Genomic DNA, 20,160 nt, shown 5'->3' on the forward strand with positions numbered 1-20,160 from the left:
CATGAAACACATTTGTTCAATGGTTTATATTCCAATCAATTTATTAATAATTAGCATACGGTAATGGTAATAAAGAAACAATGAAATGTTGTAAAACCTTAATGCCAGTCGAGTTTGATTATGGTTACATGGTTTTAAACTAAAGTTTATTCACAATACAAAATATTCATCATATCAATGAAAGCTTGAATAAGCTTTAAAACAGGCTTTTGCTCCTATTTGTTTTCTCAATCATTCCTACTTATTTTAAAGACATTTTTAAAAACTTGTTTTCAGATCTTGTTTTCAATTGTTTAAAAACCAGCGGGTAAGTCCACTCCACAGGTGTGGCACTAACTATGTTGCCAATTTTTAAGAATTTTGCTTTGTCATGTTAGTAGCTCTGTAGCAATTATGATCAAGCTGCTCTTGAATGCGTCTTCCATTCTCCCTCTAATCTGTTCTCTTTTCATCTCTGTGTTGTAGAAAAAGGATGGAGGAAAGAGGGTTTTAGAAGTTTAAAAAGAGAATATTTTCAGCGGGATACCTCCTCGTTCGTGGTTATGTTCCCAGTATTTTATAGAATGAAAAGATTTCTTGGTTTATTGTAAAATAATTACTAGATTTTGTAAATCTTGATCCAAAATGAGAGTACTGAAACCGCTTTGGGTGTCTCACGATGGTAAGATAATATTCATTTTTGATTGAATAATTTCACCGGCTTGTGGAGTTGAATTGAACATTAAATATTATGACTTCAAACGATCTCCAATTTCTAGAGCCCAATCCATACTATAAAACGTTAAAATCTTGTTTTATCTTCATTTATCTCTTTTGTTGTACCTCTTTTACTGACTACTTTACCTACTTGATTTTTTTAAAAATTAGTAACAATTTTTGCTAAGTTATTATTCGTAGCTAAGTTACCTAGCTTATCATCAATAATAGTATTGAAAGTTATGGTAATAGGCTAGTATAAATCGATTTAAAAATTAACTTTTCATGTTAATGTTTTATAACTTGTAGCCTAATTCTTGTACTTGGATAAGTTGAATTCTTTTTTTGTTTCAGATATGCCAATATTTTCAATTGACATTCATCCTGATGGCTCGAGGTTTGCTACAGGGGGGCAAGGTTGGTTTTTGCTTTCCCTCCTAACAAAAGGTTTTTTCTCAACTAAAAAAATTAGTTACGGTATTCAGGTTTTTTGAATTCGTTCCAATAAGTAAAAGATTCAAGTTTTAAGTTGGATCTTTGAACAAGTTACTTACGGAATATTAAAAAATAACTTGCTACCAAATCTGCAGAACTTTTTTTGCAAAATCGGCTCAAATATTTTTCTTTAGATGAATGGCGTCAAATTTTTTTTCAATCAATTTAATATGTAATTCTGATGTCAAAACTACACAAATTAACTGTCGGTCATTAATTGAAAAAAATGTTACTAATTTCACATTGTAAAACAAGCTTAACACTCTTAAAAATTATTATATTCTCAGTAAATTAGCTTCAAGTAAGCTTGAATGACACTTTTAAGACATGCCGATTGCTCATTTATAACAAAAAACCTATTAAGTTTTGAAAATGTTCCAAGTAAGTTAATCGAAAAATAACCTAAAATGCTACATAATTCAAATGTTAGGTTAGGAGATTAGATTTTGTTTTAAATGACAATGACTAGCATTAACTAAAACAGACTGACTGAAAGTCATTGAATTTTAATAATAATTTTGAGTCACTTGGAACGTTTTATACAATGTGAGGTTAAGTTAGTAACTTTTTTCAAAAAAATTAATATGAATGACCGCCGGCTAATTCATGTAGTTTTGTCATCACAATAACATATGAAACCAATTGCAATAAAACATTTGACAAAAGGTAGGGTGGTACTAAGCCAAACTGGCATTAAACTACTATTTTTATCCACTGTGAGGTCCGGTTGCACAAAAGCCGGTTAAATTTTAACCGTGATTAATTGTAAGAGAACCAATCAGAGAAAGTTTTTTCTAAAAGACGACTTCTCTGATTGGTTCTCGTGGAATTAATCACGATTAAAATTTAACCGGCTTTTGTGGAACCTGCACTTTATCTTTCATTGGCTGGCCACTAACGACAGGACATGCATGCTGAACAAGTGTGTACACACATGTCACACATTGTTGTGTCATCACAAATGAAATGATTCAAACATATTTTTTCATGTTAGGTTTTGTATCTTCGATTTTTGTTTATTTTTCTTCACTATTCTTATGAGGTCAAATTATGTTTGTATCATTATCATTAGTAATTTTCCAGTTTATTTAATGTTAGAAGCTGCTGTACAGCTGTATTTTTGCTCAAAGCCCCTCGCTGATGACAAAAAATGCATGTTTACAGTGTTTATACATATGTTAATCATGCATGTCCTGTTGTCAGTGGCTAGCCACAGTTATTTCAATTTTACTTTTTAGTTCAAATAACTATAAGGTTAAAATGTTAAAGCTTTAAACACTTGAAACTTACAACCAAATCTACAGATGATTCAAGCAATAACTATTTGCCAGAATTTTGAGTATACCACCTATTTTAGACCACCCAAGTTCATCTAAATTCAATCTTCAATCTTCATTTGTAGGACCATTAACCAGCCAGATGAGCTGGGTTGGTCATCACGTCAAAAATACAATATCACACAGAATTTTTTGACAACACTGTCACGTCAAAAAATAAAACATAATGGCATAGATGGCTAAACACGGTGATGGCCACTAAATGTCAACTGTAAACTCCTGAAAAAATTCACTCAAGGAGTAGTATGGTCTGGCAAGCAGCCAGGGCTTGAGTCTCCTCTTAAACTCAGTCACTCAAATGGCGCACAGATGGAGGTAGCATATTAAACATTTTAATAGCAATATTGGGATAACAGTTCTGAGCCTTACTTAGCCTACATCGAGGAACATTGACTTCGAGAGCATTTCGAAGTGAGTAGGCACTCTGCAACACCCTCAAATTCACTGTCAGATTGGTATTCCTAATACCAACCAGGGAAGCAAAGATGAACTGGCTAAAAACTATGAGAATCCCGAGTCTGGCGAAGAGTGGCCTACAGTGCTATACTCTTAAAATTATAAAAAGATGTTCTCTATTTCTGAATTTATACAACTTATAGAGCTTCAATCCTAATATCTGCCTTATAAACCAAGATTTAGAAGAAGTTAGTCTCAACACATATTCTAATGTATTGTTCATTCGGTTTTAAATCAAAGAATAACTGATAAGTGATCATTGCTCATCCTGTTTTGTGTGTTCCAGGAGATGATTCTGGTAGAGTTGTTATATGGAATATGGCGCCAGTTGTAAGTGAAGAGAAAGAAATAGACGAGAACTGTCCAAAAATGCATGTTTACAGTGTTTATACATATGTTAATCATGCATGTCCTGTTGTCAGTGGCTAGCCACAGTTATTTCAATTTTACTTTTTAGTTCAAATAACTATAAGGTTAAAATGTTAAAGCTTTAAACACTTGAAACTTACAACCAAATCTACAGATGATTCAAGCAATAACTATTTGCCAGAATTTTGAGTATACCACCTATTTTAGACCACCCAAGTTCATCTAAATTCAATCTTCAATCTTCAATCTTCATTTGTAGGACCATTAACCAGCCAGATGAGCTGGGTTGGTCATCACGTCAAAAATACAATATCACACAGAATTTTTTGACAACACTGTCACGTCAAAAAATAAAACATAATGGCATAGATGGCTAAACACGGTGATGGCCACTAAATGTCAACTGTAAACTCCTGAAAAAATTCACTCAAGGAGTAGTATGGTCTGGCACGCAGCCAGGACTTGAGTCTCCTCTTAAACTCACAGTCACTCAAATGACGCACAGATGGAGGTAGCATATTAAACATTTTAATAGCAATATTGGGATAACCGTTCTGAGCCTTACTTAGCCTACATCGAGGAACATTGACTTCAAGAGCATTTCGAAGTGAGTAGGCACTCTGCAACCCCCTCAAATTCACTGTCAGATTGGTATTCCTAATACCAACCAGGGAAGCAAAGATGAACTGGCTAAAAACTGTGAGAATCCCGAGTCTGGCGAAGAGTGGCCTACAGTGCTATACTCTTAAAATTATAAAAATATGTTCTCTATATCTGAATTTATACAACTTATAGAGCTTCAATCCTAATATCTGCCTTTTAAACCAAGATTTAGAAGAAGTTAGTCTCAACACATATTCTAATGTATTGTTCATTCGGTTTTAAATCAAAGAATAACTGATAAGTGATCATTGCTCATCCTGTTTTGTGTTTCCAGGAGATGATTCTGGTAGAGTTGTCATATGGAATATGGCGCCAGTAGTAAGTGAAGAGAAAGAAATTGATGAGAACTGTCCAAAAATGCTATGTCAAATGGATAACCATCAAGGTAAGTTTCGACTGAGTTGTAGAACCGTTCCGTAATGAAATAAAACAGTAGAATTTGACAACATATGTGATTTTATTTAATTAAGGTAAGTTTCTTTGAATTTTGTGTGGAATCACAAATTACATATCATTTTTTAATTGAACTTGACTTTTCTATCAAACCATCAATTTTATGACTCGTCTCAGTGTTCTATTATGTAGGTACCTGACGTTGATTCTAAAACCATTTTGATAATATTCATTTATTGTACAAGATACTACAATCACAATTAAATTATGACTTTGAAGGAAAAACTATAAATTGATTTTTTTTGCCTTTTCAGCTTGCGTAAACTCAGTCCGATGGAGTTATTCGGGAAAACTTCTGGCCTCAGGTGGAGATGATAAGCTAATTATGGTCTGGAGTGTTGCAAGATATCCAGGTGGTGAGTATAATCAAATCAAGTTTTATTCAATGATATCACTTGAGGTGCGTACAGATTTACGCGGAGCGAACATGAGCAATTCACTTTTAATCAGCTGATGCCAAGCTTTTTATATCAGTATTTTACTGTTTCTGTAAAAATACAGATATAGTCAGCTGATTAGAAGTGAATTGCTCATGTTCGCGGCGCGTATATCTGTACGCACCTTTACATGACAAATTCCATTAATATACAAATGATATTACAGATCATTGAATACTGTTTGCCTAAGAAAAATCTTGTCTGCAAATAGGAGTGAAATACATTCAGAACCAACTTAAAATGCTCATCTATAAACTCAAATGACAATACTTATCTTAATTAAATTCAATTGTCTTAATAAATCTCATTAAATTAATTCATAAATTTAAGTTTGTAAAAAAATGATATTATCTTCCAATCTCAATAGTTCCATCTCAACATGTTGTATGTTTTAACTTTTATTAAACAATCAATAAGACTGGTCACACACCGATCAGTCAAGACAAGACTAGTAAAGTTTAGTCACAATACTTCACATAGTTACGTATAGAGTCATGTCTAACTTATTGCAATGACTAAGGCTAGGCACACAACTAGTTAGTCAAGACAAGACAAGACATGATCAGTCACAATACTTCACATAGTTGCTTATGAAGACAAGTCTAATTGCAATGATTAATCAGTGTGTGTTGCGTCATAAGCAACAATGTGAAGTAATGTGTCTAAACGTGACTGGTCTTGTCTGACTTATCGGTGTGTGACCAGCCCAAGACTTAACATTTTCTTAAGGCTGTTGTCTATGAATACAGAGAGCGGGTTGGCGTTCTAAATTCAACGTTCTTGTTAAAACCTGCTAACTGACGGTCAGACCACATCGGAAAATGAGAACTCTAGCGAGCCGGAGTTCTTTAAAAGAGTAGACAAAGAACGCCAGTATGGAAATTGATAAGTTAATAATCAAATTTGTACAAGAAAGATTTAACGTTCATTAAATAGGTATAGAAGCTACAAGTAGGCCTACTAGCTCCGTGTCTAATAGCATAGAGTAAAGATACAGTTTAATGTGTTTAAGAATTATTCCTGACCAGCAGGAACCCGCAGGAACCAGCAGGTAACCCGTGCTCCGTAAAGGTCTATTTTAAAACTTTACAAACTGAAAAATTGATGTAGGCTAATGAAATCTGGAAGAATTGAAAATAGGCCTATAAAATTAACACTGCACAGAGATGTTGTGGAATTTCTCCATATTAAGGTGAAACAAAAAGATGTTTTCAATTTCACAAAATTCATTTAAGTCCAAACTAGTTTCGATGCACTTGGCATCAGTCTACCACTGATGATGATGCCAAGTGCATCAAAACTAGTTTGGACTCAGACATTGACAACATCTTTGTATTTCACCTTAATAGGCCCATAACCATCCTCGGTTAGTTAAGAATCTATATGCAAAATTTCAAGTTAATCAGTCCAGTAGTTCAGAAGTGATGATGTGTCTAACATAATTTTCCTATCCCGTTCGTGTATAAGCCAGTTATTTCCTTTATTATAGTATCGATTAAATATATGTAATAAAAATACAGTAAAGCTGAGTTTACACCAAAGTTATTAACAAGATGTTAATCTCTCCGTCCTTATATATTCTATTAGATTGAACATAACTTATCATACACATGATGAACATATTATGTGTTTGTCAAGTTCTGTTTAATATTTTAGAATCTATAAGGAAAGGAAAAATAAACATTTTGTTAATAACTTTGGTGTAAACGCAGCTATATACGTATTATTATTAAACGAAAAACCAATTTAAATGCTGTAATTCACCCCGAAGACTTCTGCTACTGCAAATATTGACAACAGGGTAAACAGCTATAGTGAGGTCCACGTTATAATGACAGTATTTGATCAACTTTGGTTTTGCTATCCTTGTCTATCATTCGACAAAGCCGGTGGTACTATCCCTTTATAGGTCCACAACGATGACAATTATGTTTTTTACAGTGTAGAAATATAATTAATTAATGCAGAGAATCGGCATCGTTATTCTTCTATCTTTATCCACTGCCATTATAACGTGGACCTCACTATAGATGGAAATTCGATGAGCGCTACTATTCAAAAATTATTTGTCAGCCCGGGAATCGAACCCAGTACTTCCTAATTGCCGGTCAGGAATGCTTACCCTTACACCAAACTTACAATCTTCGGATAGCAGCGCTCATTTATACGAAGTCATAGCCATAATTGCAATATCTCAGTAATTTCCATCTGTAGACTGGCTGGCCGCTATGGCTTTGTATAAAATGAGCGCTGCTATCCAGAGATTGTCAGTTTGGTGTAAGGGTAAGCATTCCTGACCGGCAATTAGGAGGTACTGGGTTCGATTCCCGGGCTGACAAAAAAATTTTGAATGGTAATCTATTATAGTAATATAATTACTATAGATTTTTGAATAGTAATAGTAATTTATGAAAAAAGCAAGTTTTAGAATTAGAACCAACCCTGAAAAATTATGAATAGAGCTTCCAATTCTCTTCTAACTTTCTCGATATTTGTCAAGTATATTTCCTTTTGTTTTCCTATAATTTCTCGTTCTTCCTTTCGATCTAAATTTAAAATTTATAGTTTTTCATGTTTATTTTGGACTAAAATTTTATAAAAATCCTACAAGTAGTGAAATTCTAACCTTATTTTGGACTTTGTCATCTATAAATTTGGAAGAAAAATAGCACAAGGACTATCTTATCATTTTATCTTGCAATGTTATTACATTAGTGTCATTTTCATTGTAAATGAATAAAATAAAATAAATCTTTGAATAACTCTAAGAAAATATATTTTTCCTACAGTTACGTTGAAAAGTGGCCATTCCTGCACTGATTACAGAACGCAAAGAATCACTTTTCCGCTCTAGTGCGGGAAAATTTTTTTCTGCACTCCAGATTTGCAACATGGCAACGCAAAATAGTTAGTAGGTTACATGGAGCACCAGTGCAGCGAAATCAAAATTAAGTTGGTAATAGTGACTGTGGTGCACGTTATAGGAATATTGAGGCGGTGGACAACAGTGGATGACAGCGACAGCCACCACCCACACAGCACACAGCCGCCCCTTCATTCATTTACTACTACATTATTATACAATTTTAAATAAATTAAGGTTTTTATTAATAATAAAATTACACAGAAAAACATTTGATGCATTTCAGGGAATTTTACCTATAATTACCCACTTTTCATATTCAATGGTAACTGTAGGAAAAATTAAATGTGAAATACGTGCGCAAAGTTCCTCTGTTGCACTCGAGAAACCATTCCGCCCTCGCCTACGGCTCGGGCGTAAACGTTTCTTTCGGTGCAGCAAACTGTCACTATGCGCACTAGTTGCACAAATAACTATTTTTCTGTTATTGAAAATAATTTGTGTTATTATTACTCCCTTCTCTCCACATGTTCGTACTACTGCAATACTATTAGTTAAGTACTATTAGTTAATTTAAGGCACTAACTATTGTTAATTTGATTTTAAGGGGGTAATGCGGTGTTCGGCAGCAAAGGCAAGATTAACGTGGAGACGTGGCGGTGCGTCGCGACGCTGAGGGGTCACCACGGCGACGTCCTAGACATGGCATGGTCTCCACACGACACCTGGCTGGCTTCTTGTTCGGTAGATAACACTGTTATCATATGGGATGCTAATAAAATGCCCGGTCAGTTCAGCCCTCATTGTGTTTCTCTTCCTCAATTTCATACTTGGTTTGTGTCATTGTTCAATGCTAATTCAAATTCAAATTCATTTTATCTTTCCAGAAAGTGTACATTTTACTATACATTGCCCTGGAAATTACACCTCTAATATGGAACAAGTCCGTGTTTAGAGGAGGAAATTCACTACAACAATAATAGTTACAGAACAAGAAAAGAAGAAGTTGACTTTCTACAGTTTGAGGCTAGGCGCACACCAGTAAGTCAAGACAAGACATGATCAGACAGGTTTAGTCACAATACTTCACAGAGTTGCTTATGACGCAACTCACACTTGATTAGTCATTGCAATTAGACATGTCTTCATAAGCAACTATGTGAAGTATTGTGACTGAACGTGTCTGATCATGTCTTGTCTAGACTTGACTATCTGGTGTGTACCTAGCCTTAGTTTTCAAACATAAGAACATAACATAATTGTTTGATGTTGTTGGAGAGGCAAGATTGAGGAGGCCAGGGATTGATTTGGGCTGTTTGGCCCCTGAGGCCCGGTTGCACAAAAACCGGTTAAATTTTAACCGTGATTAATTTCACGAGAACCAATCACAGAAGGCGTTTTTGAAAAGACGGCTTCTTTGATTGGTTCTCCTGGAATTTTTTTTTCAATTTCAATTCAATTTCACGATTTAGATTTAACCGGCTTTTGTGCAACCGGCACTTAAACATGTACCTAGATTAATTCTATTGTAATGATTTTGATGATTCAGACTCATGTGTTGTATTTTTGTTGCAGAAATATTAGCTATATTGAAGGATCATTGTTATTATAACTGGTTCATACAAGCCTTAAACATGCACCTAGATTAATTTTATTGTAATTAATTTGATGATTCAAACTCATGTGCTGTATTTTTGTTGCAGAAATATTAGCTATATTGAAGGATCATTGTTATTATAACTGGTTCATACAAGCCTTAAACATGCACTAGGTTAATTTCTATTGTAATGATTTTGATGATTCAAAGATAGATATATAATTTAGCAGCCACTGACCTCCTCTCAAAGGGGTGTAATGGACTTGTCAATCATTTAAGTTATTCAACTTGAATTGTGAATTTATAAAACAGATTGTTACATATACAATGTATACATAATATATTGTTGATATACTCTTAAAGGTCTACGAAAAATCACCGTGAACTAAAGCAACTGAAAAACTCCTGAATCGAATAAAAACACTGTTCTTCCAGTTCTGTCTTCAACTGAACTCTCAGTTTTCAAGCGTTTGACAGGTTAAATGTGTTGGCAATGCATTGAATAGATGAATACCTACGTTGGTTACCCCTTTCGCACATAACGCTGTACGATGTGTTTCATCCCTGAGTCTGTCTCATGTCTGTGTCTTGTCTCATAGGAATGTATCATCATAAAACCCTTCTTGAACATCGACTCATTTTTTTATAAGACAAATTTCTTCCAACATATATAAACTAGGGAGTGGGAGAATTTTTAATTAATTAAAACTCATGTGCTGTATTTCTGTTGCAGAAATAGTGGCCATATTGAAAGGTCACTCGGGCCTTGTGAAGGGGGTGACTTGGGACCCGATAGGGAAGTACCTCTCATCGCAGTCTGATGACAAGAGCATTCGAATATGGCGAACAGCTGATTGGAAGCAGGAGACTGTGATCAATGAGCCATTCCAGGAAGTAAGTTGACTCACTAAAATGAGGTTCACGTTATAAAGTCAGTGACTAGTTAACATTGGTTTACTTTTCATGTCTGTCATTAGACAAAGCAGATAGATCTATCCTTTTCCACCTCTGCACTATCGCCAAATGCTTTGTTGACTAGGAAGAAACATAATGAACTACCCAAATATTTAATCTCAACTATGAAAATTTATTATAAAATCGTTAGAAAATGTATTTTCTTGACAATTAGAATATTATTATTATATCGTATGAGATCGAGTACATCACATCATTTTATTTACAAAGTAAAAGTCACACATTTAAAATCAGTGCGTCAAGCCATTGGATGAAAAATATAATTAGAATATACTTTTTATGAACAGAGATGATGTGGAATTCCTCCATATTAAGGTGAAATGAAAACGATATTGTCAGTTCCACATAATTGATCGAGCGAAGTGAGGTCTAAGATTCAAGTCGATGGTTTGGCATTTCTTTTAATGTTTAAATGTTAATATGTTGCGCATTTACGGCGAAACGCGGTAATAGATTTTCATGAAATTTGACATGTATGTTCCTTTTTTAATTGCGCGTCGACGTATGTACAAGGTTTTTGGAAATTTTGAATTTCAAGGATAATGTAAAAGGAAAAAGGAGCCTCCTTCATACGCCAATATTACAGTAAAAATCTGGTGTGGCGCACTCACACAACTTTCCTTGCCGTTATGAAAATTGATCACTGACGCTAGTGTTCCCGCGCATCTCAAGTCTACTATTCAAATATTTGAGCCAGCTGGTGACAGGGCAATAACGCTGGAGACACACATGAGGCCTGCTATCTCTTCATAGTGAATGATTTAATAGAATCAACAATAATTTGCAATTGAATAATCACATTTTCTCGAATTTAAAGCTTATTTTCAATTTTAGGTGAAAATGTTACTGAACATTAATTGTAGAGATTTTCATGCTCAATCTACTCCACTTGATTTTTTTCGCTTCAATTGTATCTGAAGCCTGATAATTGGGAATCTATCTGCATTGATGAGGCGGAGCTCCTGAAATTTTTACAGATATGGGACTAGTGGCAGTTGATAGAGCTTATCGATGACTATTTTAGGTATGAATTTGATCAAAATCGTTGGAGCCGTTTCCGAGAAAATCACGAAAAACCCTGTTTTTGACAACATTTTCGCCATTTTAGCCGCCATCTTGAATTGCATTTGATCGAAATTGTTCGTGTCGGATCCTTATAGTGAAAGGACCTTAAGTTCCAAATTTCAAGTCGTTCCGTTAATTGGGAGATGAGATATCGTGTACACAGACGCACATACACTCATACATACACACACACACATACAGACCAATACCCAAAAACCAGTTTTTTGGACTCAGGGGACCTTGAAACGTATAGAAATTTAGAAATTGGGGTACCTTATTTTTTTCGGAAAGCAATACTTTCCTTACCTATGGTAATAGGGCAAGGAAAGTAAAAAGGAGCCTCCTTCATACGCCAATATTACAGTAAAAATCAGACTATAGAATTATTCATCATAAATCAGCTGACAAGTGATTACACAGATGTGTGGAAAAGCCAGTCTATTGCTGTATTTCCATAATGTCTATAGTTTCAATTAGGTACTTGTGGATGAGAATACTGCGTGAGGTCTACTGTTCACAGAACTACTAGTTTATTTGAGCCAAACATAAGTTTCATTGCACTAAGGCATCATCTTCAGTGGTCTTTTTTGGTTAGATTCTATCCAATGTTAGTTTGGCTCAAATAAATTATGTGGAACGGTCAATATCGTTTTCATTTCACCTTAAAATAGAATATATTTGAGATGAAGTTGAACATTATTAGCAAGACTCGCCAAATAATATTACGTCGTGGATTCCAGTTTCTGTTCTGGTAAACTTGACTTCAAGAGTTTGCAAAATATGTTAATTTTATACAAAAATTGAATTCATGTAAACTTGACTAATGTAAACGCCCCTTTAGGTAATACCGGGTCCGGCATAAAAACCTGACGATTTTTGAGGGATGATAATTAAAGTGTGCTTCGTATAATTAAAACATGTAATATATCAAATTAAAGATAAAATTTTGCAATTTACAGTGAATTACGTAGATTATTCAAAAATGTTTTATTTGATTATGTCATCCCAATGATTTCCGTTACTTTCCACACACTCACTTGACCTAATTCTAAATTTTGCCATTGCTCGCTCAATCATCACTTGTAGAATTGCTTCGATTTCTCGTTGAATGACTTCCTTTAGTTCTGTGGATTATTGACTGCCCAATAGCAGTAATTCTGTTTATTCACAAACCCCGACAAATGAAAATGTGCCTCGTCACTTGAAAGAATAACACCATCCTGGTGGACATTTTCGAGAATGATCTTGCAAGCGGCTTTGCGATGTGCCCAATCATTTACATTAAGTTGTTGCACTAACATTATCTTATAAGGATGGAATTTCAGATCGGAATGAAGAATTCGTCATACACTTCGATCAGAAATGGCTAGGGCAACAGCATGTTTCTCTGCTGAACGTCGTGGAGACCGTGTAACAACTACTCGTACCGTGTTAATGTTTTCAGGCGTTCTCACAGTCCGTTTTCGTCCTGTTGGTCTCGTTTTAAAGCGGACAACGTGTTCCTGAAATTCTTTACCTACAACAAGATCGTATTCCTACTGGAAACAGACGCGTGTCGATTTAAATTATTGAAATGTCTGCGAAATGAACGCTGTGTTTAAATAACTGAGTCATTATTTTCAAAATAAACTTCAATCACAAACGCTCGATGTCCACTTGACCACGACATACTAGCTACTGAAATGGCAAGAATAGACCTGTCGATGTACAACATTCCCGCCTCTTCAATGACAGTGGTGCCAACATAACAATTACTACAAAATCATCAGATTAATATGCCGGTCCCTGTATATATTATGATTCAGTAGAAAGGAAATAATAATTGCTCAACAAAAATTCAACACAACTATCTGTATTGTGATGATATGGTTTAATAGTCAGAAAATGATTAAAAACAAATATTGAATTAATGTAAACGCCTTTTTAGGTAATATCATATATTCAATAGATAGGAAATAATTGATCAACAAAAATTCAACACAACTATCTGTATTGTGATAATAATTATTGTTTTATAGTCAGAAAATGCTTGAAAACAGATATTTAACACAACTATTAGTAGATGATTCTAAGGTTGTCAGTTGCGACTATCTCTGTGCAGTTTGCACGGTCGTCTGAACTCCTGACCGTTCTCATCGAACCATTTGGTTGCAATCCACTTGGACCCGGCGAGAACCGGACAGCCAGCATGTTTCGTATCAAAGTCGCACTCCCCACTGGGGTACAGGTTGTACCACCAAACAGCTGTTCCCTTCTGTGGCCACACGGCCACTTTCAACTTTGGAAACACTGTCGCTCCACCTGGTCTACGTCACTCAAGTAAAACAACACTGTAGCTATTCGGTCCACACTGGAAACAATAATCTTCCTATGCCATCCTCCAAAAAAATCATAGTGTGGTTCATAGTAACCGCCAATACCGTAGTTGCCCACAAGGAGCTTATCTGCTGTGGCCAATGTTAGTGACGTCATCAGCTCGACACGCCGACTCAGTCGCGCGATGGATGGGTGAATGGTGTCGTTCAGCCACGCTGACTTCATGATCCGATAGTCGGACACTCCATGATTTGCCACTGTGGCTCTTTGCAGCTTTGGCAGTGCCAACCTCTTGATGGTTTCGATTTCGCTGTCGTAGATGACGTCATGATACAAAACTATCCTAGGGTCTACATAGGCTTCTTCTTCTTTGAATGGGCCGATCCTGAGGAATGGTTGGTTTCTATGGACGTAGCGACACTTCAGTTGAGAGAGCAACTGTGGAGAGGGAGAGACAGCTTTGCGACATAGTTGCTGGTAAACCTCGAAATCTTCATCTGGGTGCTCGATTTTTCCCTTTTTCCCTTTTTTGAGGTCTGCCAGGTAGACAGTGCGGTTGCTGAGGGCAAATAAATGATCGGGATTAATTCTCAGCAATTCGTCATTAAACTGTAACGCAGATCGTACGTTGCCTTGCTTGTAACTAGAATATGCCAGGCACTCTAGAATCTCCTTCGTCTGACGTTATCCTCGTGATGAAATCGTAATCGTTTGACGTTATCCTCGTGTTGATACCGTTGAAGGGCTTCAGACATCCATAGCACTGTATGGTAATGGTCGCGGTTGTTATACGATTGTCGACCAATATGAAAACAGTCGTCAGAAGTTAGTTGAGTGGAGTACTGTACACCGTTGAGCTGCCCCCGGGCTAGAGAGGCGGTGTCCAGCTGATAGGTGTCCTGGAGTCGCAACAGAGCCGTCACCGCCCCCAGGACATCCGCCTCCGAAGGAAACCTCAACCGCCCCCGGTTCTCTATCCACCCATCCTCATCAAAATCAAACATTAGCGATTCCATCTGTTCCCAGTCTTTCGTGAGCCGTTTGATTAGCTTATATGCATTAATTGGATTATGAAGGTAGGCATCCACATCTTCAATCGCCTCACTGTGCACTTTTCTGTAATCGGCTGCACGTCTTCTAAGTTGTGACAGCCGCCGCTCAGTTGCACCAATGTAATCGTCTAGTCCTTTGATGAGTACAGCTTCTGTTTCGACTAGAGCTTCCAAATCGACCAGAGCTGTGAACAGGTCCCCTTTCACGGTTACACTAAACAGTAACAAGACCACCATGCATATCCCCATCGCAACTACACGAATATTAAACAAAGTTCAATTTTTATTTGTTGAAAAATCACACAGCAACACTCTTATTAGTTCCAAATTTATCACTTGTATACTGTATGCTCTTTAAAGAAATATTTGCTTTGTTGGATTATACTTGAAATGAAAAAAGTACAGATTTTATTTGGATCTGGCCGCAAAAATCACTTTTCAACAGGAGTTTTCCATTCCAATTTCATCACTTGTATATTGTATTCTCGTTGATGAAAAACTTATTTGCTTTGTTGGATTAAACTTGAAATGAAAAAACTAGTTTTTATTTGGATTTGGCCGCAAAAATCACTTTTCAACAGGAGTTTTCAGTTTCAATTTCATCACTCATATACTGTATGCTCGTTGAAGGAAAACTTGAATGTGTTGTTGGATAAAACTGAACAAAGTACGATTTGTTTTGTGTTTGGACGGTGAAATCGTACAGCAAGACTTACCTCCAGCTCCAATTTTTTTCCCTTGTGTACTGTATGCTCTTTAAAGAAATATTTGTTTGCTTTGTTGGATTAAACTTGAAATGAAAAAAAAACTACAGTTTCTATTTGGATTTGGCTGCAAAAATCACACAACAACACGACTTTTCAGTCTCAATTTCATCACTCATATACTGTATGTTTGTTGATGAAAAACTTGGCTGCGTTGTTGGATAAAACTGAACAAAGTACGATTTTTTTTTGTGTTTGGACGGTAAAATTGCACAGCAAGACGACTTTTTAGCTCCAATTTAATCACTTGTATTCTGTATGCTCGTTAGAGAAAAACTTGATTGCATTGTTGAATTCTGTCTTCTTAATGAACTTAAACGCGCGCTTTGCGCTCTTCATCAGCTGATGCTATGATTATTATATCTGTATCTCACTGTTTCTTTACCTTAACAAATCAAATAAGAATAGCATAAATGTGTATTTGTTAGATCTATGTTTGTTTTTATTATCCTACTGTAACTGTATCAATGCAGATATAATCAGCTTGTAAAGAGTACAAGGCATGCATAAGTCTGTTTGCAACTTTATAACTATGTATGGTTGATTGCAAATTAGAAAAGATATTGTTAGAACTGATTGTTAATTGCAATTAGTATGATAATTCTAATCACATCAAGACGATAGGTTTATCTGTGAGGAGATGGGGAGAGGCACATGTTGTAATAGCAGCAGAATCATTCATTGAAAATGAAACATGCTTAAAAATTGAAAAAAAACCACTCACCATCTCCTTATGTTTCAACATACGAATGAATATCTTATTTGCGAGATGGGTAGTGAGTAGAAGATCATTGGATAGATAGGAAAACCCCAGGATGTGAATTCGCTAAATAAGTAAGTATTTGAGTAGTTTTTCAAACGGGAGTTGTCATTGTGATAACTTGTAGTAAGTTTCGATGTTATAATCTATCACTAGGGTATTTAATAGTTATTTGTATATCTAGAGTGAAAAGTGCTGTTTTTTCTCCCTGAGGGAAAAGTTTGAAGCCCGAGGCGAAGCCGAGGGCAACAATTTTCCTGAGGGAGAAAAAACATTTTTCACTCGTGATATACACAACATTTTTCCTCCACCTACATTTTTATAAAAACTGCTAATAAAATAATATTTAAAAACGTATGTGACCAAACAATGTGTTACAACATAATCTAAAAAGTAAACAGAAACAGCTGGCTTGTAATCACAGTTCTCCTCCGACAGCACTATCTGTCGGCTAAAGTTGTAACAACAATGACAGCCAAAACTACAGCTATGATGAAGTTCCCGTTTCAAATTTGATTAGTTAATAAGTAATATTCGTTGACTGATATTTTGAATAACATGGAATAACAGAAAAAAATATATACATTTTTTTTAGTATAGTGATATGAAGTTTGTAATAATAATTTCAGCATACAAACATAAATTTTATATATCGATCAAAATGTCTGGTTGAGGTATTGAATTTAGTTGGTTTAATGACTACTCTTTATGCTTCCTCATCTGAGCTTAGACCTTCTGACCTATTCCAAATGTACGTTTTTAAAACAGAGATGCTTCCCATGTTATTTAAATGGAGTCACTTTTACTCCCTAGGGAGTTTTTCTGTTTTTTAGTACCGAGAGCGAAAAAGTGACACTTTACTTTAGTATCATGTTTCAGGGAGTAAAGTAAGTACTTTTGACAGTAGGTGGAGGAAAAATAATATTTTCATATTATAATAAATTATCATAAATTTTCATATTATTCAATAATAAATTCACATCCTGGGGTTTTCCTATCTATACAATGATCTTCTCCCAACTACCCACCTCGTCAATTCATTCGTATGTTGAAACATAAGGAGATGGTAAGTGGTTTTTTCAATTTTTAAGCATGTTTCATTTTCAATGAATGATTCTGCTGCTATTACAACATGTGCCTCTGCCATCCCCTCACAGATGAACCTATCGTCTTGATGTGATTAGAATTATCATTCTAATTGCAATTAACAATCAGTTCTAACAATATCTTTTCTAATTTGCAATTAACAGTTAGATACATATATAATAAGCATAGCATCAGCTGATGAAGAGCGCAAGGCGCGCATGTAAGTTTATTAAGAAGACAGAATTCAACAACGCAATCAAGTTTTCTCTAACGTGCGTACAGTATACGAGTGATGAAATTGAAACTGAAAACTCCTGTTGAAAAGTGATTTTTGCGGCCAAATCTAAATATAAACTGTAGTTTTTTTATTCCAAGTTTAATCCAACAAAGCAAACAAATATTTCTTTAAAGAGCATACAGTATAAAAGTGATAAATCGTACTTTGTTCAGTTTAATCCAACAACACAATCAAGTTTTTCATCAACAAGCATACAGTATACGATTGATGAAATTGGAACTGAAAAGACTTGTTGATGTATGATTTCTTTGGCCAAATCCAAATAAGTCTGTATTTTTTCATTTCAAGTTTAATCCATCAAAGCAATTTAGTTTTTCTTCAACGAGCATACAGTATACAAGTGATAAAATAGTAACTAAAAAGAGTGTTGCAGTGTGATTTTTCACCGAACAAAAATTGAACTTTGTTAAATATTCGTGTGGTTGCCATGAGGTTATGCATGGTGGTTTTGTTACTGTTTAGTGTAACCGTGAAAGGGGACCTGTTCACAGCTCTGGTCGATTTGGAAGCTCTAGTCGAAACAGAAGCTGTACTCATCGATAGACTTTACGATTACATTGGTGCAACTGAGCGGCGGCTGTCACAACTTGAAAGACGTGCAGCCGATTACAGAAAAGTGCACAGTGAGGCGATTGAAGATGTGGATGCCTACCTTCACAATCCAATAAATGCATATAAGCTAATCAAACGGCTCACGAAAGACTGGGAACAGATGGAATCGCTAATGTTTGATTTTGATGAGGAGGGGTGGATAGAGAACCGGGGGCGGTTGAGGTTTCCTTCGGAGGTGGATGTCCTGGGGGCGGTGACGGCTCTGTTGCGACTCCAAGACACCTATAAGCTGGACACCTCCTCTCTAGCCCGGGGGCAGCTCAACGGTGTACAGTACACCACTCAATTAACTGCTGACGACTGTTTTCAGATAGGTCGACAATCGTATAAAAACCGTGACCATTACCATACAGTGCAATGGATGACTGAAGCCCTTCAACGGTATCATTACGCGGATAACGTTAAACGATTTCATCACGAGGATGACGTCAGACGAAGCGAGATTCTAGAATGCCTGGCATATTCTAGTTACAAGCAAGGCAACGTACGATCTGCGTTACAGTTTAATGATGAATTGTTGAAAACTATTCCCGATCATCTATTTGCCCTCAGCAACCGCACTGTCTACCTGGCAGACCTCAAAAAAGGGAAAAAGGGAAAAATCGATCAGCCAGATGTAGACGAGGTCTACCGGCAACTATGTCGCAAAGCTGTCTCTCCCTCTCCACAGTTGCTCTCTCAACTGAAGTGTCGCTACGTCCATAGAAACCAACCATTCCTCAGGATCGGCCCACTCAAAGAAGAAGAAGTCTATCTAGACCCTAGGATAGTTTTGTATCATGACGTCATCTACAACAGCGAAATAGAAACCATGAAGAGTTGGCACTGCCAAAGCTGCAAAGAGCCACAGTGGGCGAACAAAAGGAAGTGGCCAACTATCGGATCATCAAATCAGCATGGCTGGAAGACACCGTTCACCCATCCATCGCGCGACTGGTCCGGCGTGTCGAGCTGATGACGTCACTAACATTGTCCACAGCGGAAGATCTCCTTGTGGGCAACTACGGTATTGGCGGTCACTATATGCCACACTACGATTTTTTAAGAGGATTTCCTAGGAATTTTATTGTTTACAAAGAGGATCGAATAGCTACAGTGCTGTTTTACTTGAGTGATGTAGACCAGGGTGGAGCGACAGTGTTTCCAAAGCTGAAAGTGGCCGTGTGGCCACAGAAGGGAACAGCTGTTTGGTGGTACAACCAGCACCCCAGTGGGGAGTATGACAATGCCACATTACATGGCGCTTGTCCAGTTCTCGCCGGGTCCAAGTGGATTGCAACAAAATGGATTGATGAGGAAGGCCAGGTGTTCAGACGACCGTGCAAACTGCACAGAGACAGTCGCAACTGACAACCTCCTATGACTAAATAGAATCATCTACTAATAGTTGTGTTGAATATCTGTTTTCAAGCATTTTCTGACTATAAAACCATAATTATTATCACAATAGAGATAGTTGTGTTGATATAGTTATTTGTGCAACTAGTGCGCAAAGTGACACTTTGCTGCACCGAAAGAAACGTTTACGCCCGAGCCGTAGGCGAGGGCGGAATGGTTTATTGAGTGCAGCAGAGGAACTTTGCGCACGTATTTCACATTAAGTTTTTCCTACAGTTACCATTGAATATGAAAAGTGGGTAATTATGGGTAAAATTGCCTGAAATGCATCAAATGTTTTTCTGTGTAATTTTATTATTGATAAAAACCTTAATCCTAAAATCCCAAAGTCCTCGTTGTCCTTGGTTATAATATATAATGAATAATAATTAGCGCGTTGTGCTTTGTTGCACCTGTGCTCACTATAGCAGCCCAGTCACTGTTACCAACTTCATTTTGATTTTGCTGCACTGTTGCTCCATATAACCT

At 36.3% G+C, this 20,160-nt stretch overlaps 3 protein-coding genes across 3 annotated transcripts in view; 2 read left to right on the forward strand and 1 right to left on the reverse strand.

Annotated features, from left to right (window-relative positions):
- The first annotated feature begins 428 nt into the window (after positions 1 to 428).
- The window catches only part of LOC111058156 (protein HIRA), a 55,390-nt gene continuing 35,658 nt past the window's right edge, over positions 429 to 20,160 (forward strand). The window contains exons 1-6 of the mRNA XM_022345657.2: positions 429 to 661; positions 1,051 to 1,113; positions 4,291 to 4,401; positions 4,724 to 4,825; positions 8,377 to 8,556; positions 10,100 to 10,260. Coding sequence (XP_022201349.2) covers positions 625 to 661; positions 1,051 to 1,113; positions 4,291 to 4,401; positions 4,724 to 4,825; positions 8,377 to 8,556; positions 10,100 to 10,260 — 654 coding nt within the window. The 5' untranslated portion in view covers positions 429 to 624. The remainder of the gene's footprint in view (positions 662 to 1,050; positions 1,114 to 4,290; positions 4,402 to 4,723; positions 4,826 to 8,376; positions 8,557 to 10,099; positions 10,261 to 20,160) is intronic.
- Positions 13,397 to 15,693, reverse strand: LOC111057982 (prolyl 4-hydroxylase subunit alpha-2). The gene is given in 3 exon segments (XM_039433817.1): positions 13,397 to 13,710; positions 13,713 to 14,397; positions 14,430 to 15,693. Coding segments are annotated over 3 exon segments (1,506 nt in total). The 5' UTR covers positions 15,024 to 15,693; the 3' UTR covers positions 13,397 to 13,483.
- Positions 17,615 to 19,759, forward strand: LOC111057971 (prolyl 4-hydroxylase subunit alpha-2-like). Its single transcript, XM_022345462.2, is given in 2 exon segments — positions 17,615 to 19,109; positions 19,112 to 19,759. Coding segments are annotated over 2 exon segments (1,533 nt in total). The 5' UTR covers positions 17,615 to 18,109; the 3' UTR covers positions 19,645 to 19,759.

The sequence above is a fragment of the Nilaparvata lugens genome, chromosome 8 (assembly GCF_014356525.2).
Source record: "Nilaparvata lugens isolate BPH chromosome 8, ASM1435652v1, whole genome shotgun sequence".
Lineage (NCBI taxonomy): Eukaryota > Metazoa > Arthropoda > Insecta > Hemiptera > Delphacidae > Nilaparvata > Nilaparvata lugens.